The sequence below is a fragment of the Morone saxatilis genome, unplaced genomic scaffold (assembly GCF_004916995.1).
Source record: "Morone saxatilis isolate NCDOM2014 unplaced genomic scaffold, NCSU_SB_2.0 Contig8, whole genome shotgun sequence".
NCBI lineage: Eukaryota > Metazoa > Chordata > Actinopteri > Moronidae > Morone > Morone saxatilis.
The window spans coordinates 7,590,517-7,617,803 of NW_023340257.1; the positions used below are offsets into that span (position 1 = coordinate 7,590,517).

The 27,287-nt window shown below is 38.0% G+C and overlaps 2 protein-coding genes across 2 annotated transcripts; both read left to right on the forward strand.

The window, feature by feature from the left end:
• Positions 1 to 750: 750 nt before the first annotated feature.
• On the forward strand, positions 751 to 9,245 carry LOC118341992 (P2X purinoceptor 5-like). The gene is given in 12 exon segments (XM_035680417.1): positions 751 to 758; positions 1,134 to 1,284; positions 1,964 to 2,035; positions 4,085 to 4,160; positions 5,031 to 5,131; positions 5,823 to 5,896; positions 6,008 to 6,149; positions 6,856 to 6,992; positions 7,191 to 7,284; positions 7,713 to 7,778; positions 7,862 to 7,944; positions 8,607 to 9,245. Coding segments are annotated over 12 exon segments (1,092 nt in total). The 3' UTR covers positions 8,695 to 9,245.
• Positions 9,246 to 13,326: 4,081 nt separating this feature from the next.
• ly6d (lymphocyte antigen 6 family member D) lies at positions 13,327 to 14,682 on the forward strand. Its single transcript, XM_035680145.1, has 3 exons — positions 13,327 to 13,439; positions 13,638 to 13,742; positions 14,154 to 14,682. Exons 1-3 carry the CDS (start codon positions 13,388 to 13,390, stop codon positions 14,234 to 14,236), a joined length of 240 nt encoding a protein of 79 aa, XP_035536038.1. The 5' UTR covers positions 13,327 to 13,387; the 3' UTR covers positions 14,237 to 14,682.
• The last annotated feature ends 12,605 nt before the right edge of the window (positions 14,683 to 27,287 follow it).

Sequence of the window (27,287 nt, forward strand, 5' to 3'; positions counted from 1 at the left end):
AAAATATTTCACTTATATCTGTTAATTAAGGTATTTTACTTACTTCCTCTTGTACAAGTTTGAGGCAGACATTTCCCGCCAGCGGTGCAAGCAGGAAGTAAAGAGGCCTGGTCATGTGACCATTCACACTAGTTACATGACATTGATACAAATTAGAGGAGACAACATATTCTTTTATTTAAAAGATTTTTATCAAAAATTATTAGCTGCCAAAACCAAAACAGCACTTTTAGAGCTTCTAGAAGTAAAAAAAAAAAGAGCGGCAACAGTTGTTGCTGGTGGGATTAAACAGGCCACATTATTCAGTTACAGTACAAATTGACCATGATGGTCTTATAGTTGGTTTATGGTTTATGGTTTATGGTTTTCAAGTTTCAAGTGAATGGGCTGAATGTTTGTGCTACAGTAAAGCAAGTGACAACACAGGTTTGTTTTTGTTTACTTTTTTATTTGCAGAAAATACAAATAATAAAAGCTATATAGCTAATTCTACTTAGTGTCATCTTTGTAGAACAGTCACAACGTGCTTTAGTAATATTTTAGACATAAAATACAGTTGATGTAAGAGTAAAAAAACACAAACAAAACCCTATTACAGTTCTGTGGTGGAAGTAACAAATCACATCTACTGCAACACCTTTTTGTGTAGGTTACTTATACTATTTATATGTTTTTAATTAAGTCATTTTAATTTTACTTTTCTACTCATATTTCAAGTGGCATCTGTTACAGAGAGAAAGTGAAAGGAAGATGAAAAGGTCAGAGAATCCGTGTGGCAACGAAACAAAAGAAAAACTGCAGGTGTTATTGTGGTTGCAGAGGGCAGAGGTGACAATGCTCTTAGCTCACTTTCTCGGAAACCTGTTGCATAATGTGAAAAGCAAGCTGGGCCGCACATAAGCGGGGTAAAAGGAGAAAGCATTCTCCTCTGATTGAAGGGTGTTGCCCAGAGCCGGACCTAGCCCACCTAGGAAAGCTAGTCCTTCTTCTACCCTGTGTAACTGTGCTGGAAATTGAGCAATTAGATAAAAACAGATGAATAAATATAAATATATAATACATATGGATGAGACACAATTAAGTAATTAATGTGAACGATGGGAAAGTTGATGAAGTTTTGCTTTTATCCACAGGTGGGTTTTTATAAGCAAGAAAGGCTACCAGGAAACAGACGAAGCCATCCAGAGTTCTGTCATAACAAAACTAAAAGGAGTCTCAATAACCAACACTACTGAGTCAGGTCTGCTGGTGTGGGGACCGGAGGACTACGTTATCCCACCACAGGTGAAAACATTTATTTTAGAGATTTGAGGAAGTTTCACACACCTGAGGCACACGCATGCCTTTTTTCTACTCTTGTTTCCACACTGTTTTCAGACTCAGTGACGATAAAACAGTTGTGTTGATGCTCAAAACCTGTGTATGCATACCTTTTTCCCTCACACAGAAAATTGATCAATAAGGGAATTGATAAAGAATGGGACCGATAAGCAGAAACGATAATGGCATTGATATCAGTTAACTAGGGATGAGGAACCAGGACTGACTGAGTTAAAGGAACATTTTGACATTTATCACCTTCTTGCCGAGAGCTAAATAAGAATATTGACATCACACTAAAGTGTGTACAGTAAATATAAAGCACCAGCCAGCAGCTAGTTATCTTTGCTTAGCATAAAGACTGGAAACAGGTTTATGGTGTATCTACAGCAAAAACCTGAATAGGGAAGCAGGTCAAACCCAGGTAGTGGATACCATGTGGATTTAAATCAAAAAGCAGGTTAGTGGGTGGAATAGCTGGAGCACTATATGGCAACTAAGATAATGTGGTGTTGGGAAAGTGGCTAGTACGGTATATACTGAGAGGGACAGGTCTGCAGGAAGGAACAGGGTGAGGTGATCATCATTATGGGATGATGTCAATATAAAGACCAATTTACAGAGTTTTCTTTCCTACCTACAGGGTGAAGCTGTTCTGTTTGTTGTAACCAATTTCTTTGAGACGCCAAACCAGAAGTTGGGATACTGTGCTGAGGTAAGAATATTTTGTAGAACTAATTGAAATACTAAATCATGGACTGTATTTTTTCCCCCCACTTTATTCAAAAGTGTGGCACGACTCACACATACAGAAGGCAATAGATGACTGAGGTTAGGAGAGAGCTACTGAAGCTTAATAAAAAACAGATATCAGCCATAATCATCATGAACACTGACAGTGACTAAGACTGATTATCTGTAAAAATGGGCAGCGTGAGGATTTGAGCGACTTTAACAAGGGCCAAAGTATGATGGCTAGACGACTGAGTCAGAGCATCTCCAGAACTGCAGCTGTTGTGGGGTGTTCCTGGTCTGCGGTGGTCAGTACCTATCAAAAGTGGTCCAAGGAAGGAAAAGTGGTGCACCAGAGACAGGTTCATGGGCGGCCAAGGCTCAGTGATGCACGTAGGGAGTGCCCAGGGTGCCCAGGTGGTCATAATGTTATGGCTGATCGGTATATAGTCCCTGTCTTGATTTCTGTAGCAAGACAATAAATGGCTCGTATATGGTGGCATGGTCAGCACACCCAGGAGAGAACCAATCTGCCTTTTCTTCACAGCGCTTAGTCATAGCAAAATACTTTTAACAAAGGATGACACCTCCCTCTTCTTTCCCTGAGTGTGTGTGTGTGTGTTTCAATTATACTGTTCATCATTTCTGTCAACTATATCTTTAGCTACAAATTTCCAGAGGTTTCCTGGTATGTAAACACAACTTCTCTTGGTCTCCTTCCTCACTGCGACGGCCAAGAAGAACACTAAGCCCATGCAAGCATTACACAACCTTAAAACAATGCTTCTTGTATACAATCTGGCTCTCACCTAAATTGCAGTGCTCCTGAATCTGAAAGGCTACCAAGGCCTTTCACTGTCATGTATCAGGTTCCAGCCAGGCACAGTCACGTTCCACTAAAACAGAGTTTTAAGATGAATTTCTCATCCTTTATGAAAAGGGCACAGACGTGTCCATGAATAATCCCTAACTACAGTGCTGCTAGAAAACAGAAACCTTTTACTGTTATTTAAGGTTATTTATTCTTGGATACTCACAGGACTCAAATACAGTGTAAACTTGAACTTGTCTAACTGTAGCTATGGCAGTAGAATCTGTGAATATTGGGATTTTACCCTTTTTCAAAAATATTTCACTTTCAACTTATTAAAAAGAAATTAAAAAGAAGTTATGTATGATAAAAATAAATATACTCATGGTAAATCAAACATTTGAAAGTCAAATTTATGTGCCAGTAAATCAAAATAATGACACTAAATCAATATAATTAGTACTAAGTCAAAATGAGAAGCTAGTGAGTCACAATAATGCAATACTAAATCAAAATGATTAAATGCTAAGTCAAAATTATAATCTAGTAAATTAACATTATGAACTACTTATTATGAGGTAGTAAGTCAGAATTATGAAACAAAATAAAAATAATAAAATACTGTCAAAATAATAAATAAAAAAAAAATAAGAAATTATGTCAAAATGGCAAGATACTTTGAATTTCATAAACTATCTCACAATTTTGCGTAGTATTTCATCATTTTAAGGTTTTAGTTTTAACTGTTGCATTACTGTGAGTATTTTAATTTTTCCAATACTTAATTTTTCTTTTTTTTTTTTTTTTCTTGGCCAGAACAGGCTTTAATAGGTATGATCTAAATACAACATAACATAAATTAGTCGTTTTTATCTGCAGATGCTGCAGGTTACCTTCTACAGAATCCGCCATGTTGAACAGCCATGTTTCTACAGTAGCCCAGAACAGATGAACCAAACATTGGCTCTAGATAGATTTTTGCACATTTGGCAACCACTGTAGTTTCTCCTTTTTGCTTAGAAAGGGGAGGGTGAAACAGGTTGTAATCTGCAACTTACACTTACACCCCTAAATTCATTACACTGGACCTTTAAGATCACAATTCATCACATTTGCTTCCTGAATCCAACAGCTGCTTTTTCATCCAGGACGGTTCGTTTGTGTGAAAATGGTCTGTCATGGTTAAAAGTTTCTTGAACCTTTTTTGCTATTTGTTCACAGAGCCCCAAAGTGCTAGATGGCCACTGTCGAGATGACAAGGACTGTAAAGAAGGAAAGATGGTAGTGGCTGGTCACGGTAAGAAAATACATTTCCATTGAGTTGGTCGACTTACTGGGTTCCGAAATATGATTTGGGTCTAAATTCAACAAGGTTATATTCTCCCTCAGCAACATTTTATTATACCTCCACGTTGCTGATAGCTGTAGCCGGAGGCATAGTGTTTTCTGGTAGTCTGTCCATCCGTCTGTCCTATTCTTGTGAACACAATATCTGAGCAATGCACTGAGGGAATGTCTTCAAATCTCAAGGATGAACTGATTAGAATTTGGTGGTCAAAGGTCAAGGTCACTGTGACAATAAATCAGGTTTATTTGACGTTTTTGGCCATAACCCAAGAACTGATGACCATATGCGAATTGGTGACACTGATTCAGAGGTTATTGTGACCTCAAAATATATGTTTAGCCAAAACTTAAGAATCAAGTGGTTGATCCCAGAATGAGTGAACAGTAACTAGAACAGTACAGGCTTTAATCTTAACATCTTGTCTATTCTGACTTTCATTTCTTGCCTCATTTTGAATGTCGAATGTACCATCTAAATGCCAGAGAAAATCAAAAGCCACATTTAGTATAACTATACTATAATCAAATACATGTGTATATTCACTGTAATCAAACATAGGTATGATAAATATAGTGACAACTTAGCCAAAATACACTTATATCTCACACAACAGCAGGACAGGAACTTTATTTTTCCAAATACATATAAATGTTAATGTGATAGAATAACACTAGTGGTTAAAATAATGTTGAGGACTATTCTGCTCATGTGGTAAATATCACTGAATAACAGATTATGTATAATCCATATTTTCCAACAGAAGTTCACATGTAGTGTCTTTTCATATGTGATAAGGTAAAGGTTTTCTGCTTTCTTAAGGAGTTATGAGTGGCAGATGCTTAAGAAAAGATGAAAACTCCACTGGTACCTGTGAAATCTATGGCTGGTGTCCCATTGAAAAAACAAACAGACCACAGTAAGTAGAAACGCAGTTACATGAAAGCTCTTGGAGGCATGAAAAAAGTGAAGTTATGGTTTGTTCTTCCTCTATTCTGATAAATTCGCTTACCCTAAAGCACGCACACACACACACACACACACACACACACACAGGTGAGGGCTGTATTGCCATCCATCTGTAAACATTCAGAGCAAGGTGCCACTAGATACAAAAACAGGATGCAAATCAAGGTAAAAACATACTGCATAGTGCAATGTGAATGACACCTATACAAGGGTAGAAAAATATATGTGTAAAACGTGTATGGTGAAGTAATGCAGTAGCACCAGTTAAGGCAGTTTTCCTGAGGATATTGTAGTAAGGTATGAGTCAGTCCAGTAAAGTTTTCTACATTTATTTTATTTGACTTTATTTTACTTGAATTTTATTTTACTTTTATTCTTATCTTTACTTTCTATATTTAGCTAAGAGTTTATTGTTTACTGTTTATTGTTTACTTTCTATATTTAGCTAAGAGTTTATTGTTTATCTTATATTGTATTTTATATCTCTTTTCTTTATAGATGGTTGTGTAAGCTGCTGAAAATTCAATTTCCCTTGAGGAGTCTATCCTAAGACTCTAATAAGGGTTAGTCTATAGTCAATGAGGGTTGGTATGAGTGAGTTGGTGGGTGGTGTTGTGGTGTGTGGTGTGAGTTGTTGTGTTTAAGGAGACTTTGTGACAACGCTGAAACTTGACTTGGTCTCAAAGATTTATCAAATTTCCTAAATTCGGATTTTCAAAGTAAGTCCCCTTTGTCTCCACACATTCTCTGCATGTACTGCTTGTTAACTGGAAACAGCTGTGAGCTGTGAGCAGTGCACAGTCTGTACTACTGTGTATTTCTTCTGTGAGGTCCAACGTCCTTGAAACGACTGATGAATCCTATTTGAGGAAGTGCAGATACGATGAAGAGCTCCACCCCTACTGCCCCATCTTCCGACTTGGAGACATCACCAGGCGAGCTGGATTCAAGTTCCAGGACATGGACACATTTGTTAGTATTATGCTTTTCAACTCAGATTTTATTTGGTGTTCCTTTTTTTGTCAGAACAACAACAACAACAACAACAAAAAAACATTCCAGGCACCACCACATCTACATCAACAGTTGAGTTGAAAAGCAAAGAGAGAACATTTTATTATGTTTGAATTTTAAGGCATACAAAAAAAAATAGAAAAATGGGTCTGGGACTAATGTGACAAAACAAACTATTTTTTTAAGAGAATAATACTGAAAAGTACTGTTTCCTAATAATGTACAGAGATCTGCTTAATTATGAATATCTTGTGATCTTAAACAACATGCTTTTATTAATTTTTACAAGCGATATACAATCCGACCCAGTGGTGCACATATTGACCTTATTAAGGGGATTGAGTATTGGCAATGATGTGTCATTGTAATAATTCAGTGTTTTCTGGTATCATTTGCAATTTCCTTTACTGCGGGTGAGGTATACAGATTTTAAGCACTGGTGCTGGCTCAGTACTCATATCAGCCTGAGTTGAGGTATCGGCAGTGGGAAGAAAATAGTCAGATCAGTGAATCCCTAATGTTTACATGCTAGTTGTCATGCTCATTTGTCATTATTTAGGAACATTTCCACCACAATAATTTCTCTATGTAGTGGTCAAATAGAAAAGACAAAGACTATTTACCATGATTTAGAAGCCACATATGATTGAATCTGTTTTCCTAGGGCGGCTCCATTGGCATTATGATCGAGTGGGATTGTGATCTTGACAAAGGCTACTCTGACTGCCATCCACGGTACTACTTTACCCGCCTGGACATCAGTGGCTGCAACAAGACCCTCACAAAAGGGTTTAACTTCAGGTGAGACTCATTACAGACACTGTCTTAGTCTATGCTGTCATTCCTATTTTCAACAATGGAGTTATTTTTACTCACAATTACAAATATGATTTTACAGAAGAAATTGATCAAAAAGTCTACCTTGTCATGAACTACTTAAAGATAATTTTTTTTTGTATTCTCATGCTTCTGTATTTACCTTTTTTAATTCTCCAACAGATACACTCGGTATTTTAAAAATGCTACTGGTGAGAGCTATCGATCTCTATTCAAAGTCTATGGTGTCCGATTTAACATCATGGTGTATGGAAAGGTATGGAAAATGTGTTTTACAAAGTGAATGCATGGAATACTGTCCACTCTGCCAAAGAATTATGAAGTGATGAGATTTAAAGCTCCAGTGTGTCCCATGTATGAGGATCTATTGGCAGAAATGGAATTTAATATCCATAGGTATGTTTTCATTAGTGTATAATCCTCTGAAAATAAGAGTTGTTGTGTTTTTCGTTACCTTAGAGTGAGTATTTTATCTACAGAGGGAGCAGGTCCTCTTCTACGGAGGCAACCATGTTGAATTTCCATGTTTGTACAGTAGCCCTACGCTCAAACCAAACACTGGCTCTAGATTGCAGTTTCCCACACGCTTGGAAGGCTGAGCTGTATTCAGAAGATTGCAATTTGTAACTACACTGTGTTGGATGTTTTAAACAACATTTCTTCTATTTGTGCTGTTATTCAAAGGCAGGGGCGTTCAGCATCGTCTCAACAGCCATCAGTTTAGCTGGAGGACTGGCTTTGTTGGGTGCTGTAAGTACCATTCATCATTTTATTGAAATGTTTTTAAAGAACAGGATTTTGTTCACATCACTGAGTAAGACTTCATTTAACAGGGAGCTTTCTTCTGTGACCTGGTCCTTCTCTACCTGATAAAGAAGGGCAATGCGTATCGAGAGAGGAAGTTTGAAGGATCCAGGTAGTTTTCTTTGTCAGTCTGTCTTCAGCAGTGCTTCATAACATTTTTTAAATGCAAAATGTGTAAGGATATTGTGATTTATGTGTTTTCAGTGCATACATGCACCAATTTGTGTGTTATGATATGGGTAGTCTGTTATTTCAGGATATTGAAGTCTAACCAAGCCTGATTCTCAGGTTATCATGGTTGACGTTAATGATGTGGAAGACAGAGACCTTAAGACGCCTCTGTTTTAATCGTGTTATAGCATTCTGATAACTAATCAGCACAAAAGATTTGAGTTGTGTGTCACACCTTATATGATATAGCTGATGTGAAATGTTATGATTAGCTGATGAAAATTTGTTGTGAACACGTGCACATACTCACATAAAGTTGTCACTATCATATTGGAAAGTGATTAACTCTGTTTTCTTTTGGTGTTGCAGTTGTGTAGCCGGTGAAAGATACACTAATAGCAGTTTTCTGGGATAAGGCTATGTTTTATACACTATTATTTCCAGAGAAAAGGCTTGCATATATAGTTATATATCTCACTTCTGCATAATATGTAGTTTAACAAATGTAGAATTTTAACAAATCTTCCAAGCTGCTCTTGGTCATTCTGACACATGGTTTATCTGCAAAACATATCTAATTTTCTTACATATTTGCCACCACAGTCTGAATCTGAACCAAACAAATAAACAGAAATCAACACATGAAGACAACTGTGAGGAAGATGGAAAGGAGAGGGAGGGGTGTCTGTAACATGCCTTTGTTGGTTAAAGATAAATATAATATAAAAATGATATATCTCAGCAGTACAGTATAACTTATGCTGTACTGGTTTGGAGCTCCTGTAGGATGAGCCATCATCGTGGAAAAAAAAGTCTTTGATTGATACTTGATACTGACTATTTGTCAATTGTAAGATGCTACTATATTCTGCCTTTGTAACAACTACATTTTTTTTTTATAACTTAAAAACAATAGTTCAAAAGAATCGTGAAGAGATTTTCCATTGACTTTATACCAGGTTTAACCATAAAATGATTGTGTTTTAGCAACATTGCAACATGCAGACCACTTTTACTTTTCATGTTGTTGTATAATGTTTTAAAGGACCAGTGTAACATTTAGAGGCATCTAGTGGTAGGATTGCAGATTGCAACCAACTGAAACTTTTGCACTTAACCGAGCGCAGAGGAGAAACTACAGTGGCCGCCAAACTCACAAATTCCCTATCTACAGCCAGTGTTTGGTTTGTCCTTTCTAAGCTACTGTAGAAACATAGCTGTTCAACATGTAGACCTCCATGGAAGAGGACCCACTCCCTTTGCAGTTGATTGATTATACAATAATGAAAACACACCTATGAATATTATATTCCATTTCTGGGAATAGATCCTCCTAAATGTTACACGCTGAACCTTTAACTGTTTTTTTAACCAAACAACTAAACATTTATGGAACCTTTTTTTTGTATGTAATGACTTTTGTCTTGTTGTTTTTTTAAATGTATGTGAAGCAATATTCATAATTAGCAAAATATTGGGGGCACCTAGATAGCTCACCTTGGTAGAGCTGGCGCCCCATGTACCACAAAGATAAAAAATTAAATCAGCAAGATATCCAGAACCAGGATAGAATTCTGATCATATTATTTTGACCACGCCCTTTTCCCTTCTTGATTTGGTTCCTGGTCAGATCAAGTGTCTGGTTAAAGATGAGATTTTAATATCTCATCTTTAAAATAAAAGTTTTAACAAAAATTTAAAGCTTAAAGCTTATTTTTAAGGAACAGACTTTCTTTATGGTCATTACGGTGTACTGCTTTAGGGTTGTAATTCTGATTGCTGATTGGATAAAAGGACACTTTTATAGGTTTACATTTGGATACTTTACCTTAAAGATGAAACAAGAACTCTGATACACTGACAATTGGGAGGTTTTGACAACACCGTCTACTTTGATACTGTATATATTGAATTAAAACAACATTGTTTAGAATGCCTACACGGAGGCCTCTCACAGTGGCTCAGTGTTTATGTCACGTATCTCTGACGTGGTTCTCTGCTCTTCTCTAAAAGGGAAGACTCATTCATGTTGACTCTCATTAAACTATCAGAGGCCACAGGATAACGTGCTAGGCTTCTTAGTCACTCTAGCAAAGTGACTCTAGGGACTTTTCTTAATCAAGACAGATCAAATACGCAGTGAATCAGAGTACCTGGACAAAACACACACACACACACACACACACACACACAAAAGAGAGAATATGCAAACTCTCCACAGAAACATATTTTTCTTAGTAATTGCATTGTTTACTGCTGATTTGTAATGACTAAGAATTCCTATCAATGGAATATACCTCATACATGAATCCCGCAAAATGTGCCAGTTTTCCTCCAACATCAGATGTTTTGTTGTGTATATTTTGTTGTAAATTTTCAAATAAACATTTTAATACAAAACTTAATGTGGTGTACTGTTTGGATTACGACTTTATTGTATTACAGCAACAGTAAAACACAACCTCATACAGTACATGTAATTATGCGTCAGGCTGCCTCCACATGATCAGTGGCGGAATTGTTCTGTGACAGCTTGTTTACTGGCTCACCTTCAGCATGACTTTTACAGTCTTTGTTTATAACTTGTATAAATGATACAGTAAGATTATGGAGTGGTGTTGAGCTAAACTCGCAGCTGTGACACTGTGCTAGCACCAAGTGCAGCCACTGATGGCCTTTGTACGTGATAAAGTGCAAGTATTAGGGCCATCAGTTGACATCAGTGGGTTTAATAAGAAATTTTCCTGGAAATTATCTGTACGAACAGTCAAATGTGGTCTTTGTTAAAGGAAGAGGGGGGAATGTCACCAAGTAAACATTAATCTATTATCTACCCAGCACTTTAACCTTCTTCAACTTATTTTTTAAACCTATACCCAGCTTTAGTATAATTCAGATAATGGTAAGAAAGAGACACTACCTCTGGCTGTAGTAATTAGGAGTATTGCTCTGCAGTGCCCTCTCAACTAACATGACTTGGTAACTTTTGGTGCGACATGGAAATGTCAGTGAGTCGCCCCAATACATTGGAGGTGAATGTAATTTGTTGCTTAGAGCATTGTAAAATGACATTTACAGTTACTCCACAGACCTTACTGTTAGCAGCTTTTATCGGAATAACTTTCTACTGAAGAAATATTTCCAGTTGGCATTATGTTCCAGAGTAACAGGACATTATTTCTTGTAGAGATTTGTTGTCCCATTTTGTAAGTGCATTTTCCAACACAGTCAAATGACTCACAGCTGCAGCTGCTTGGAGATTCATCTACCCTCGCAACAACTTTAAACAATAAAAGCAGAGATAGAAACAAAGGCAGCTTATAGGGCAGGATAAGCACAGCATCTTAAACTCTACAGGATCAGAATCAGAAATACTTTATTGATCTCTGGGGGTAAATTTGTTCGCTACAGTTGTTCCACTAACACAACGTTAAAGAATAGTACTTATATACAATATCTAACACAATATATAGAATATAAGTTAATGTATAGGTATATTCATATAGTAAAAAGTAAAAATAAAAATGGAAATAGAATTAGAATGTTTTATAATGGAAAATATTTGTGATTTGTTGTAAATGGACTAAAACATACAAACAGACTACATTGCACAGTCTCACGTGGATGTTCCTGTTTCTATATATAACCATTGTTTTCCCTCACTTTTTCACTCATCACTGGCGTCAGGCTGAATTGAGTAATAAATTATTATGCACACACCGTATTGCACTTCTCCATTGTTACCTACAGATGTCACTAAAGGGCAACTTCATTTCAGAGCTCAGGGAGTTTTCACAGGCTGTTAAAAGCTTTACTTTGAATCACAGGGCTCTTGGGGCATAGAGTTTATTAGTATTTAGATAATAAGAGTATGGTGTAATTTGCCATATCTGATCCTCACTGAATGCTCAAAATATTTCTGTAGGAAATACACTGATGAAGTGAATCACCTTTTGATTTCTAAAAATCAACTGAACCTACAGACTCAGAGCTTTAAACAAGTGATCAAATGTAATTATAGCCAATAGTGGCAGTTGGTAGAGGACTTTATTCATGATCAGTAAATGAACTGAATATAACATGTTCACATTTCCTAATTAAGCTTCTCAACATGGTCATAACTTATTATTTAGTTAAGAGTTTTACATTTTATATTGTTATTTCAGTGCTGCACACCATAACTGTAACCCACCACATCTTCATCTTCATCTTATTTTATTTCAGTGAGTAATGTTAAGGTTTTATAATTCCTGCTTTTAATAAATAAAGGCCCATTTGATGGATGTAGTTGTTAAAGACATTTGATTTGAGTATGGAGTATGGTATTGGCTAATTTATTATATTTATTGTAAATTCTAGATCTGACTGGTATTACCTATGAAGTTAGGCTTTGTATTGTTAGGGACATATCATACTTTGATAATGTGCCATTATATGGGGGGAAATAAAAAGCTAATTATCCATAGCTGTGGAACTACTGGCCCAGATGGATTATAATATTTATAGGTATGTTTTGTATTGTATGTTTAGTGTATAATAAAATTTGTTACCTGTGTTTATCTACAGAGGGAGCTAGAAGCCACTAAATACTAGACATACCGGTCCTTAAAATATAAACATCACTGCAGATTTTAGTTTGAAAACAGACTTAATTAAAATTAATTTATGCAGAGTTCTGTTCAGCTTCCCTCCTCTACTGTACCTCTGTCTTATTGCCCTTTCAAACTAATTGTGTTTGAATTTGAAAGTGATTAAATGTTTGTTCCTCACAGATACTAAAACTAAAAAGTTGCCAACACACTAACCTGATCTGAAACTCTAAGCTGAACTGAAAAAAATTGGCCTATTGTAAGTAGGCCTACAGTCTTATATAATCACTGTAGACTCTTTGTTAAACAATGCAGAGAGATTCTTCCTTTTGTAATCAACCCAAAAGTGCAATGTTCCAGTTACTTTTTAGGCTGTCTGAATTAAACAGGCTGGAACTAGCACACTAAACGAGGTCTACCTTCTAAAAAACGTTTAAACTGTATAATATAATTAAATACAATCTCTGATGAATAGATACAGTTAGCACAGACCAGCAAATCTCAGAAATGAAACGGTTAAAAACAAGCTCATTAATAATCCACAGGTGAGGGTTAAAAGTAACCTTAGCTGATGTTCCTGCAACGTAACACCTTGCTCATAAACAAAAGCCATAAAGCAGATTAAATAACTCTTTGTTCACTTTTTGTTTCGTATGTTCTGTGAGATAATAGAGCTAAAAATAAAGTTACTGGTATATCATGTACAAGGAAGTGCACGACTCAATTCTTGTTTGGTATGTGATGCCAGTATAAAAGTGCCAGTGCGGGAGGTTTGTCCACATACCAACTACCAACATGAAGGTCCTGCTTCTTACAGTCCTGCTGCTGCTGCTGTGTAGCACTCAAGGTGAGGGAACTTTGGTTTAGATTAGATTTTTGGATTATTTTTTACCAACGCAAAGGTCAAAATGAAGACAAAAATACTTTAAAAAAAAGAATACTAATTATATACTATAATGGAAGCATTTGATTTCACTGGAGTTTTCCAGGATAATATTGTAGTATGTGTACATTTTAATTTTGACGGATTTTGTCCTGTCATCAGTGCTCACACTCAGGTGCTACACCTGTGAAAGTGACAACGACGACCTCTGTAAGACGGAGACAGATTGCCCGGACACAGCTCAGTACTGCAAGACTGTTATGGGCGGTATGTAGGACTTGTTCTGCAGGATTCACTTTGTTTTCTCTTACTTTCAGGTTTTAATATGTGTGTTTTAACCTACTACAATGAGCTTTTAAGTGGTCAGGAAACAGTATCAGTTTAATTCTTATGCCGCTCTATGACATTTAAGCACACAAGATTATCAGTAAGAAGATTGGCTATTTCTATATAGTGATTCTTATCGCCTGCCACCTGATCTGGTTTGGTCAGATTCCCCTTGAAATCACTGGTATCACTATTGGAAACACTACTACTTTTGTCCACAGGGGCCACCAGAATGAACAAAATATATAATTTCCTTCTTGCTGCTTTAACTATTTTGGGAAAAGTCGTATTACATATTGCAGTGACGGAGGAATGGTTCAGTCATTGCATATTGTTCTATTTGTTTTTCAGGAGGTGACATTAAGTCTCGAACTTGTGAGGAGTTTTGCGCTGAGGACCTTTTCACAACCTGCTGCCAACAGGACCTTTGCTAGACCTGAGGCGTCAATCAGCGTTCACTGTCGCTTTCTGTTTAATGACAACAGTGTGAAAAAAATTCATCACTTAAATCTGAACATGATGGAAGATGACTTAAAAGATTTTAATTAAACTATCCTGTCTTTGATTTGCTTTTATTAATAGTTTCACTTAAATCTACAAATGTTGAATAGCTTGTACTGATTCATCATTTGACAGCCTTGTCAAACTGCGCAACACGCTGGTAGTCACAGCCATGATTTTTTTAATGCACAAGTGCCCGAAGCAGGGCACGCAAACACACATGCACGCAAACACACACTTAATCCTTCCTGATGTCACTTAGTGGGTCACTGCAACAGCCTAATGCTATGTGGGTCGCTGTCTGTCTCTGCTGCAATGTAACGCTGGATCATCATCTGTTTCAAAATCAAAACAAGAATAAATCTTTGAATTGATCTCATGAATATGTTTGAGCTGTCTTTTGTTACAGGTGAGGCATGCCTCTAGTTCCTGTTTTTTGACCTTGTAGTTCTGATTAGTGTCTTAACAGTGAATTAAAAGATTAATTAATGGACCATCAGTTTAATGGGTACGCGATCAAGCTGGAGCTCAGTTACATGAAAGTTTATTTATCTAACTTTATCTATGCATTTATGTATTTATTTGCATCTGACAACCAGTTTGATTTAAAAAATTGCTTGTTTTTATGAGAAGAGGTACTGTTCTGCTTTCAGAGAGGCTGAGCAAATACATGAGTCTGAATAATGTTTTCTCTAACAGGAATCCATCTTTTTTTGTTACATATCAGTTAATGTATGAAGTAACTGTGTAAACAGCCTGAATCAACACGAGTCATGCATGAAGCAATACTATGATTTGTACCCTTATTATAAATTCTTGTATTTCTACATGAAGAATCCTGCCCATGGTGCCTTGCCATGTTGCATTTTAGTGAGAAATGCTAAATGCAAACAGTTTGTTTACAAGAAACTCCTAAACAGTCCCCTACTGCAGATTTTTATCTACAAAGGATAAATTGAAATGGTTAATAATTTACAGTAAGCCAATTATCCTGGCCAACACACCCACGTCGGCCATAATTTGTAGCATTTGGAACAGTCAGGCTAAGAATTTGAAGACCAGCACTTATAGACTCATTCAGGTGTGTCAGCCCAAATGAGTCCAAAATGAAGCATGTTATCAATCATCCTAAAGGCCCTGCTTTAACCTGGTTTTGTGTCCATTTATGTTTGCTAATGAGAAAGAAAGTGAACATGCACGTTTAACCCACTTGCGCCCACAAATTCCCCATTTGACTTTATGCTAAAGGGATGTTAGCTGTTTAATTTCGCATCCCTCTTTCAACACTGAGCCAGGGAAATTGTTTCTTGAAGACATTAAAGACATGACAATAAAGCACAAACACAAAATTTACCCTTGAGTCATATAATAAGTTGTCACGCACACACCTGTGGCTGGAGAGCGCATCTTGTCTGGCAGCATTCATTCACTCTACCCTGAGAGCGATTGGCCATGTCACACCCAGTTACTGTCAGGCCAACACAGTGCATGTTTCATTCAGATTCAATGTTGACTACAAGAAAGTACAGCAGCATACTGAGTAATTGGGACATTTTAATGAGACTCTTAAACCATGCAAAGCAGGCTGACGTCAGTGGGAAAGTGATTAATTGGGTCATTTAGGCCTGTGATGACTTCTATGGCCCTTAAAGCTCCTTCATACAGGGCTCATGTTTCATTTAAAATGTGTTTCCTGTTGCTCAGATAACACAAATATATAACATTAGAAACAGAATACAACAATGAACTGACTAAAATGAATGAACTGGATTAATTCAAAATACTTGGCAACATCACACATCGTTCCAAATCACACTGTCAGCATGAAAATATAGGTCATATGTGTTAATCCCGCCAGCTTTTTCTTCTTTACGTTAGAGCAGCTCAGACACCAGAGGTGGATGATTGGTGGATTAAGAGGCCACAACCTTTACACTTAATGTGTCACTAGTTTAATACGAATATATCACACATGGGATTTATCCAAAAGTTACACAGATAGACCCAGTGACTTCTAGCACAATGTCTTCAGATAGAAAATAAAATCAAATTTTTTATTTAATGCGTCACTTATGGGTGACCTCCACCAAACCAAATATGTATCAACTTCCTGTCATGTAGAGGAATTATTATGATTTTTGAAGAAGCTAGTATGTTACAAACAGCCACATTTAGAGCATGAGAAAAAACACATGCTACACTCATTTGCTGCCCACACAGGAAATTGCTGTGGTTGAGAATGTGAGAATTAGCATGGCCCATACTAAAGGTTCAGTGAGTGTTGGTACAGTTGTCAAATGAAGCTACAGTCATTTTCTTGTAAGTGTATTTTTTTCTTTTTTACACATTATCAGATCTCTTTCTCTCTCTCCTCCAACAAGACTGGTTAGAGGTTGAGATCTCTATCTATCTATCTAGGGTTCGAATCCGACCTGCGGCCCTTTGCTGCGTGTCATCCTGTCTCTCTTCAACTGTCACTATCATAAAGGCAATAAAAAAAAGCCCAAAAAAATACTATATAAAAAAAATAGCTATTCAAATGGTGCGAAGAGGAAGCCATACAGACACTCAAACATCAAAGCTTTTCTTCACCTCACAACTGAAAGAATATTTTCTTATAGATTGTGATGGAGGGGGTAGATGATTAGTATGTATTAGTGCACAATTACTCCAGTACTGTCCCTGTGAGGTACTTGTACTTTACTTAAGTATTTCCTATTTAGGCTACTTTCTACTTCCACTTATTTACGAGGTAATTGTTTTTTACTCTACTACTTTTTTTTACAGACATAGCCACTAATTACGTTTAAGGTTTAAGGTGTTACATAAAACACAATACATTCAATAAACACACTCTCCTTGCAATACACTCCAAAAGCACTGTGTAGTTGATAAAAAATAAGTATGAGTTTTTGTAGCAGATCACTGTTTTTTATTCTGTCTCCTTCGATTAATCATCTCAAGACCTCCCAGATTTGATCTTGAGAGCATTTGGAGGGAGTCCAACCCCCTGGTTGGAAACCATTGGATTAAACTACCTGTAGTAAAAACAGTATAGTAAATAATACATAAAGTAGTTAAACCTAGTTCCACCAGCTAAAACAGTAAAATGCTGCATACACATAAATAATTAAAGTATTGACAATATGCAATATGTTAGCCACATTTGTATTTTGTACCTTCGATATATTTTACTGATAATACTTTAAAAAGCAATATTTTGTAAGTAGGACATTCACTGGAGTAAGTTCACACAGTTTTCTGGTACTTTAACTTAAGTAAAGGATATAATTAGTGTATGATATCAATTTTAAGTGTAGGTTAGAAAAAGCATGGCTGCTGGACAAAGCTTGTCTGCAAAAAAATAAATAAAAAAACAAAATTCAAAACAAAGACTCATCATGTTGCTCCACCAATGATGGGCTTGTTGTCAAGAGGGAGTTCTGCTTCAGCTGGTAGGGTAATGGTGGTCCATCTATTGGATTAGTGGAGGGATTTTCACTGTGGTATTAATCTGGGAAGACAGCAGGCGGCCCGGGCTGGGCTCACACTGAGCTGTTGTGTCTCTCTGGCTGTCACTCAGCTCGCTGGTTCACCTCCATCAGACGCACTGAAACGAACAGGACACCCCTCAGCCAACATGAACCTTTTCTGCTTTTCACTGGTAAGAGACACACTTTGATTTCTGCATCATGTACCTGACAAGCTGTGTGTGAGAGTAGGAAAGAGAGCTTGTGAGCCATGTGGTGCAAATGAGAGCATGGCCACAAGGAAATATTTGTAAATCAGCACATGCTGTGTAAGTAATGCAAGGTTTTTATCACAGTGTGTCAGCCTCTTAGCTACACATGATCCCAAAGACACTTAGGCTGCTGTCTGTTTAATTATTAGAAATATCCTACTGATAATGAGTTGCTCTTTTTGCACAATCCACATACTAGCTGTCTAAAAATACTACACTCATCTGCTTTATTGGATTTCCTTGCACTAATTGAGTAGAGCATGACACATTGTTGTGTACTTTAATACTGCAGTTCATGTATTGGTTGATGTGTCCGTGATGCAACGGAGAAAGTAGAAAGAAAGTACTGATAAGTGAAGCGACAAGGGTAAAGACTAGTGTGTGGTGGCACAACTCACACATATGGTCCCTCAGATGCTGCTGCAGCTGTCATGCTACATGTGGGCACAAGGGCAGGAATACAGAAACCTTTCTTTGGACAGATGTTGGGGATGTTGACCATCAGGATTATTAACCAATGTCTTACTATAGTAAACAGAGGCTTGAACTGTGATTGCGCTGATTGTCCTCTCTCTTGGTTCCACATCAGGTGTACAATGATGGCTTGTGCAAACGCAACCTCATTAATAAGATATTAAAAAACATTTTATATACATGTTTGATTTAGGTAATCATTTGGCACAATGGAGATACAGATGGAAGTAAATGATACTGTACTGACTAAAGTTTAGAGAGACAAGTTTTATGAAAACTCTTTCTAGAAGGATAATGAAATTGCATGATCCAGGATTCAACTTAATAAAATTTCAAACAACATTAATAAATTAAAAGCATGAATAAATTTAAGTTGTATTAAAATATCCACAAATAGAATTTGGAAGGAAACTGGAGTGGGCAAGAGTGTAGGATATCTTTGTGATATCTTGTTTATACATTCAGTGAAAATATTCGACCCACATGGACACATTATGTTCAAACCAAAGAGGCTGATCCTATAAATGTATCATTGTGAATCAAAACACCTTCACTTGTTGTCACTAAAAATGGCCGTCAGCCCAGTTCATAGATAAGATGTTATCGTACAGTCATGATGAGATGGATGCAGATAAAAATTGGTTATTCGTTCCTAGAAGGAATTCAAACAAGCTGAACACATTTTAATCCAGGCAGAAATCTGTTCGGAGGAATTTCAATCCTCCCCTGAATCCATGGTTGACAAGAAAATTTATAAGAGCTTTGGAGCAGCATTAGCAGAATATCCCTACAGTCAAATAAAATCCTCATAACTCTAGCTTTGTGTCCGTTTACTGGGAAACAAAGACGTATGTGGGCTGTCTCGTACATTTCTTTAGGTTTTCTCAGCTTCAGGCTGTGGAAACAACCATTCTTTAAACATTAAACTGTGTGTGAAGGATTTGTTTTTAAATTTCTGAAATGAGTGTGAGGTTCGACTAAGCAGTCATAGAGCATGACATTTCCTTACCACGATATAAAGTGTGTAACCTACAAAACTTGATATGAACCTACACTTTATCACATCAGACTTAATCCAACAGGATAAATCCATTCATGAATTGCTCCTGCTGCCAAATTTCAGCTAACAGCTGTGTGTTTGTCTGTCTGTCCACATGGCATCAGGAGGGTTCTATGGACAGCCTGTATGAGGCGGTGCAGAGCTCCAGTGACGGTCCACCACCGCCCATCCCCAGCCGTTGCTCCAGCCGCTCATGCAGCCGCTCCTGCAGCCGCTCCTGCAGCCCAGCGGTCCTGCTGGACGACAACACAAAGTGGCAAGGCTCTGGAAGATCTATTTCTATGGTGAGGGGGGGATGCATAATGTCTGTACAAAATGTCAAAAGTCACACACTTAAGCATGTCCACACACATGCATGTTGTACAGATTGTGAATGGTGGAGCTATGTGAGCAATCATGAGCAGACTGTATGGGGTCAGGAATTGAGAGCTTTTGGACTCCCACTATGCAGATTGTACCTAACAAACAAACAAAGCTGATTATGAAATGATGAACAGAACCAGTTGACAGCTGCTGCTGCTGAAGCCAGACCAGTCAGAGCTAAAGAACTAAAAAACAGTCAGAATGTTTAGTTCAAGATTGTCATGTGAATTAAATGTCACTGATGCCACACCAGTGAATCTTACCATTGAGTCTGCAATCGAAAACAATAATGTTATCAAATCTGTAGAAACATTTTTTTTATTGTAAGGATACACCCCTTGAGATGAAACTTAACACAAATATACAGAGAATACAATACATAAAACAAAACAACACAGATACACTCACACATATACAGCCTAGCCACTCCCACACACACTGCCCCCTCCTTAAAGGGAAAGAGCCAAAATACATATAGTAGATGTACACATACCCATGCAGAACTGTATACACATTTAGTATAATTAGAAGCAAGAACAGGTAGTTTGAAGGTAGGAAAATGCATGTGATTTGAATGTAAAATGAAAATAATAATAAAGATTGCTATTTGTGACTGCAAATGCTTTTCTTTCAGGAGATGCCTCAGATGCAAGGGACCAACTATAATAAAAAGAAAAGAAGGTGAGTTCACCAGAGAATTAGACACAAACATGCAATTTGCAGCAAATCATGTTGGTTTTTAGCTCACAGGTAAATCTATTTTATATTATGTGACTTTTTCCTTTACTAAACATGTAATTCTGCTGTAAACAGAAAATTAATTGTATTAAACGCATTATGTTTCACTTCCATGTCTCTACTGTACTGTTTAACCTTCTTTCTGTTTCTTTTGTTGTTGCGTGCACACCGCTGAGAAAATCTGCTATGCAAGTGAAAGGGCTTTCCCATAGACTAATAATATGGCTTGAAAGTCTCCCTGTTTATTTTCACTGAGGGTTAATACTGTAAATCCTTCCTGCAGCAGAGCAGACGGGCTCTTCAGCAGTGCTCCCCTCTTCATCCTTATCTTTAGCTCATTTGGCCTGGCCAATACGATCCTGTAGTTTAAGAAGAGAGATTGGCAGCCCATTAGACACAATTGGAAAAAAAAAGCTTTTTACGTACAGTATATACTGTTTAGTTTGATTGTTTGTTTTTAGTAATGTTTTTTGTGAAACAGGACCCTGCGGGCTGTTGGGCCAGCAGAAGGCAGATTATGGCTTTGGTCTAGTTGAACTAAGCGGATTCAAGGCCCACCTACTTAGAGTCCCCAGTCACCTCAACACCTTTACACCCACGGCTTTAGTTTGAAAGAAACACGACTTTGTGGTCACAGACTGGTCTCTCGGCCCATAGAAAAAGTAGATCATGCTTTCACACAGAGTGCCTCTGCACAGTAGCAATGTATTTTCTCAAGATGTGGTTTCAAAGGACATCCTTTGATTTATGAGCTCTATGGTTCTCTATTTTACCAACTGTCTAAAACTGTCTGTCTATAAAAAAACAATCAAGGGCTAGAAGACATCTACTAAAACACTAATTAAAAGCAACTGCATTGTAATATCATATTTCTTTTTCAATTGTACTTTCAGAACACATATATCCAAATCAGCATCAGATAATGAAGCACTTGGTGAGTAAAAAAACTATTTTCTTTGTGTTTTGTTAATGCTGGATTAATTTAAAGACATGTGTAGGTTCATAGAGATTTGATATTCATTGTGTTCATTATTGTTTAAATGCATTACGATGAGTTTTTTACTGGTTATGAAACAGTCTCAATTTAATAATGATGACTCTTTATGACCTACATAAACAAACAAGACCATCAGGCTGCATTGGCTATTTCTTTATAGTTATACTCTAACCAGTAATGCCTGCCACCGAGTCGGATTGTCAGATTGTCCTCAAAATTGGACGAAAAAGGATGATACAACTTTTGTCCATAGGGGCCGCCAGAATCAGCACAAAATGAAAGCTCATTGTAGCTGCTTTAAAAGACCTGTATGTAGAATTTAGTGACATCTAGCTGTGTGGTTCAACTCTGTTGCTTCACCCTCCCTTCCAAGCGCGAGGGAGAAACTAAACCTACTCAAAACTGTAGACACCACTATCTAGGACCAGTGTTTGGTTTGTCCCTTCTGGGCTATAGTAGAAACATGGCAGTTCAACATGGCGAACTCCATGGAAGGCGACCCATGCTGCCTGTAGATCTAAAACATAAAGATTCCTACATTCAGGTGATTATACACTAATGAAAACGTTATGCGTATCATATTCCTTTTCTGCCAATAGATTATCATACATGTTACACACTGGACCTTTAATGGTGAACATTATGGGCAATACAATAAAAGCAACAACAGTTCCATTTTGCCACCCATGCATTCACCTGTATCATGAACCCTCAGGAAGACTACAGCAGAATAATTTACCTTTTCGAAACCTGCTAAGAAAAAAGTCTATTATTTAGATTTAAACCACCAATAATCTACAAGACTGCCTGTCTGTGACTCAGAAAACAATTTTATTCAGTCTGATGTCTCTGTGGCCTTCGTTGACTTAAAATCCTCAATGTTGGGATTTGTCTCCCTTCGTGGCAGATAACCCCGGCTGTAATACTGCTGTTTGGCAACCCGCCAAGAGCCGAGAAGATTTAGTCCACATCACCAACAATCACAATGAAGGTAAATGGGAAATAAATATCTTAAGCTCATTTATATGCCAGCATTCATTTAGACTCTCAGCATGACGTCCGAAGAGGTGGGCTGGACTTTTCATCCAATTCACCACCGAAATTGTACCCCAAACTATTGAGTAATGATACACAGGGCTACAATGATTGTATACAATGTTAAACACAAAGCAGTGGTAGATTGGATAAACTTTGACAATACATTTTTTACACAGAAAGAACTTTATTTTGTCTTTGATTACAGCAAACAAAACCTGTTTCATTGTCCATATGGGCACATGACTATTGTTTTAAGATATACTTGAACTGTGAACCTGTCCTTTAATCCCTGTCCTTTGATCCCATAGAGAAATACATAAATAATTCCGCTTCCTGAATGACCTCTCATTGGAGTGTTTAACCTGATGACATATTCTGTATATTGTAATTATGTTGTGTCCCCATAGAGACGAGGAAGACTAAACACAGAACAGAAACCAAAGAAGGGAAAGGAGCTCATCATTCTGGCACAAAGAAAAAGGAGAAACCACTCTCAAGCCAGGTTAGAATAAAAAGCTTCCCTGCAGTTATTTCAGCCAGCTTCACTTGTTACGAATCTCATGCAAACATGTTGCAATCATGCAAAACTAATGCAGTGTTACACCAAATATTTTCATGCTTTTGGAACTTGTTTTTCTATGATATGATGTAGGCAACATAGAAATATAATTAACAGTATATGTAGCAGCAACCACAAAGAGCTGGTAGGTGGAGGTGCATGAACCTGTTATGCCCCTTATATCTTTGTTATTAATACAGCACTAAATAATATCATTGTACATCACAGATCAGTGTCTAGCCTGATGTTTGAGCAGCATTAAAATGAACCTGTTCTCTACCAGTAGATGTGGACAAGTGCATTTTGTGTCAACTTAGGAATTTCAAGCTGCCACCTGCTTGTAGTATTCAGGGAGCCTCTGGTGGCCTAAATGGCACAATCATTTAACACAAATGCTGATTGGGTTTTAATACAGTACAGATGGTCCAAAGAGGGTACTGCTCCCTGTGTAATCTCCGGGCCACATGGCAGACAGATATGTGAAAGCAAGAGGGCTGTCTGTGTGTTTGGGGTGGGGAGGGTTTAGAGGCCTCATGCCAGGTCACACAGTGCCCATTCTGGCTAATGCCCATCATAGTGAGAAGCAAACAAAACAGAGCGTGCCAGTATTGGATCAGCAGCAGCTCTCAGTACCTCACAGAGTGCTAAAAGTACCAGTGACCCAAATGGGATTTGGTAAAAGATACTGTGTAAGTTTTTTATATAAACAACCACCAAAAACACAGCCATGCTAGTGGCTCTGTGAGGCACAGCAGTGCTTTAGGTTAAATCTAAAATCAGCATGCAAAAGCCCAAATGTCAATGATGGCATGCAGGTGTAAAGCAGGTATACTGTACTATACCATGTGGTGTGATTTTTATTAGGCTATGTGGTATTTGGTTATAGACCAAAGTACTGGACAAATAAAAGTTTGAACCTAATGATAGCACTAGATGAAAAGATGAAAATGCCTGTAATGAAATTTCATGGCACTCCATTCAACCTCATAATGGCAATAGCTTGAAAGTCAGAGGTTGTGGTCAAAAGGATTCATCCCCTGGGGACCATAAAGGTCTGTACAAAAACTAGTGGCAAATGACGAAGCAACCAACATGAGCTATGCCTCTAGCAGGGCTAAAACTGAGCTGTGTGATATGATGGACTAGAGTAGACTCTTTATAAAGGATTTATTAATGTTTTATTGAGAAATTAGAAGAGGTGTCACATTTTAGAGATTAAGGCATTAAAGTATTCATGTGTTGTGCTGTGCATCTTTCCAGAGTGTCCATGCCAACGGTGCGGCGACAGAGTCTAAACCTGTGAAAAGAATCCAAAAACCCGGAAAGAAAGCAGCTGGAAAGAGTGGGAAAGAAGGGTCAAAGAAAAATCACAGCTCCACAGGTGAGACCGCTTTCCACAACAACAGCAAAATCCCCCCTACTCCCTATCTCAAACTGACCTCTCTTACCTCTCTAACGTCTATATGACTCGGTGACCCAGCATGACAACTTGTGCTTATAATAGCAAATGCAGCATTTATCACAATGTTGTAACTCTAGTTCTGATTAATTCTGAATTATACTTCTGCTTTCGAGTGTTGCAACACATTCATTGTAGGTGTCTGTGACATCCCAACAGTATAGGTACGCAGAGGGCTGCTTTATAGCACACAAACATCCGCTCAAGCTACAGATTAGAGGTACAAAGTTAAAGGTTGAGACCGCAAGAACTCTGACTGGTCTGTTCGTCTGTTTCATCCTACTCTCTTTCCGGTGCTGCTTCAATTTGTAAAGTGTTTTCTCAATCTAGCGAAGCCATTTTCACTGCCAAATGTCTCTTCATTGTATTTGTTGCCTGGCCTATTGTGAAATAAATGTTTAAAGAGACTGAACAGACGCTTTGTGGAGGTGTTACAACAGTCAATGGCCAGAATACAGAACTATGAATCATTCTCTGCCGTAATGAACTGTTCTGCTGCAGCAACACCTCAACATGACGCAGAAGCCTGATTGCAGTTAAGGTTAAAAAGGTTCAATAAGACTTCCCCAGTCTCAGAAAGATGACAAATGGGTTTTTTATTTATATTTTCTTCTTTTATTTCTCTCAGTGCACTCCCCGCCATGTGCTGTGAGCCCACCCATGGGACCCCACTATCTGGAAGTGCCATACAGGTCAAACAGGAGGCCATACCTGGGCAAATCCTCCACCCTCCCCGCTCAGGAGAACACAACGCCAGGCCGATGCTCAGACATGATCACCCTCCCTGGTGGAGCGACGCCCACCCACCACCAGAGATGGAGCAGCCCAGGTGACAGCAGCCCTGCCTGGGGGACCATCCAGCACACGTGCCGCAGGCCCCTCACAGAATATCGAGTGTACTCCCATGACTTTGCCACACCCCATGGGAAGGAGTGGGAGGGAAGACAGCAGCAAGGGACGGCCCAGGATGGGAGCTTGAAACGGGACTGTAAAACCGAGATTCCCCCAAAGGTGCCGCGATCTATCACAGATGTGGATCTATCAGAATCAGATGTAAGTTTCTGCCGGTGGATATATGTTTTCGAAACCATTAGTTAGTCCTTGAACTAGTCTAATTATGCTCTGGGTCAGTACTGACAGCTTCTGTCTGATGCTTAACTTTTATTGCATCATGCACATTTACCCTTCAGACTTTAGTTTTACAGTATCGTGCTTAAAGTAACCTTAACATTGCTCGCCTTTGTGATGCCTTTGTGTCCCCATGCTATCACACTGTCCTTTAATGGGTCTTAAACAATACTTTACCACAACATGAATATGTTTTGGTATCATAATTTCACTAAACCCCACAGAACCAGTGGCAGGTCCATGTTATCAGGCCTCCTGAAGGATACATTTGTGGGATGCAGCTGGCAATTCTTTTCTAAATGAATCTCAGTCTCTCCTATTTGGATCCTTTCAGTTTCTGTTTAATATGGCAAGTTCAATGTTCACAGGGTTAATACCACACAAGGGTGCAGATTGACCTTAAAAGTCAGTGTCTTTGTGTGCACTTGACATCTCTCAGCTTAAGACCTCTGCTGATACCCAGTGAGCACGTGCAGTGGTGTCCTGTGTGACACAAAGCTTAACATGACTTGGGAGAAAATAGATGAAAATTGTCCAAGATGAAAAGGATGATCCGGCGTAGAGATTACAAGATCCCTATGGATCTATAGTGTCATTGGTTCTTAGAGATAAAATGTCATTTCATTGGACATGAAGCCTCTGAAGAGTGGAGCCAGAGGTGGCATAGAAGTTAAGACTTTCTCTTTGTACAAGGCTGATTGCAAGCTGTGGGATTAGTCAACGGTTTTGTCTGTAGAATTCCCTTTTCTTCAGCTGACTGATTGAAAGCTCCCGCAATGACACAAACACAGTGGCAAATCCCCACATGGCAACATCACAGCAATGACTGGCAGCAATATAGGATCCTGTGTGTCCAACTACTGCCTCAAACTCTTAGATTCAGAGGGGCCATGTTTTGGAAGAAGGTTACAGGGGGCGATTTGGGGATTTTTAACCCTTATAAATAAACAAAAATCTACTTCCGACCTATCCCATTTGACAGTGAAGAGTTTCTAAGACATAAAATGAAATGTATTTGCTTCCATATTGAGAACAGAGATAAAACGGAAAGTGTTTCGACACAGCAAAGTTTCAGCTGTTCCTCTGTCATACATCAGCACTTCCTCAAAAGTATTCACCCCACATTAAGAAAGACATACGAATAATTACTGCAGCATCATTTACCACAACCAAGTTCCTCTTTGCTAATAAATAACACTTTTGAGGAATATCAGACTTTTTAACATTTAACATGTTGTCTTTCTATTGTATTATATTGAAGTGTCATAGCTGTTCAACTCTGAGCAGATAAACCACAGTACACAGTAGCAGATATGACGCAAGTTCATCCTCACCAGGATATCTCTTATCTTCTAAATAACAGATACCACAATTATAAAACCTACATGCAGCCGTTCCTGGAAGTGGTTCTCATTGTTTTTGTGAG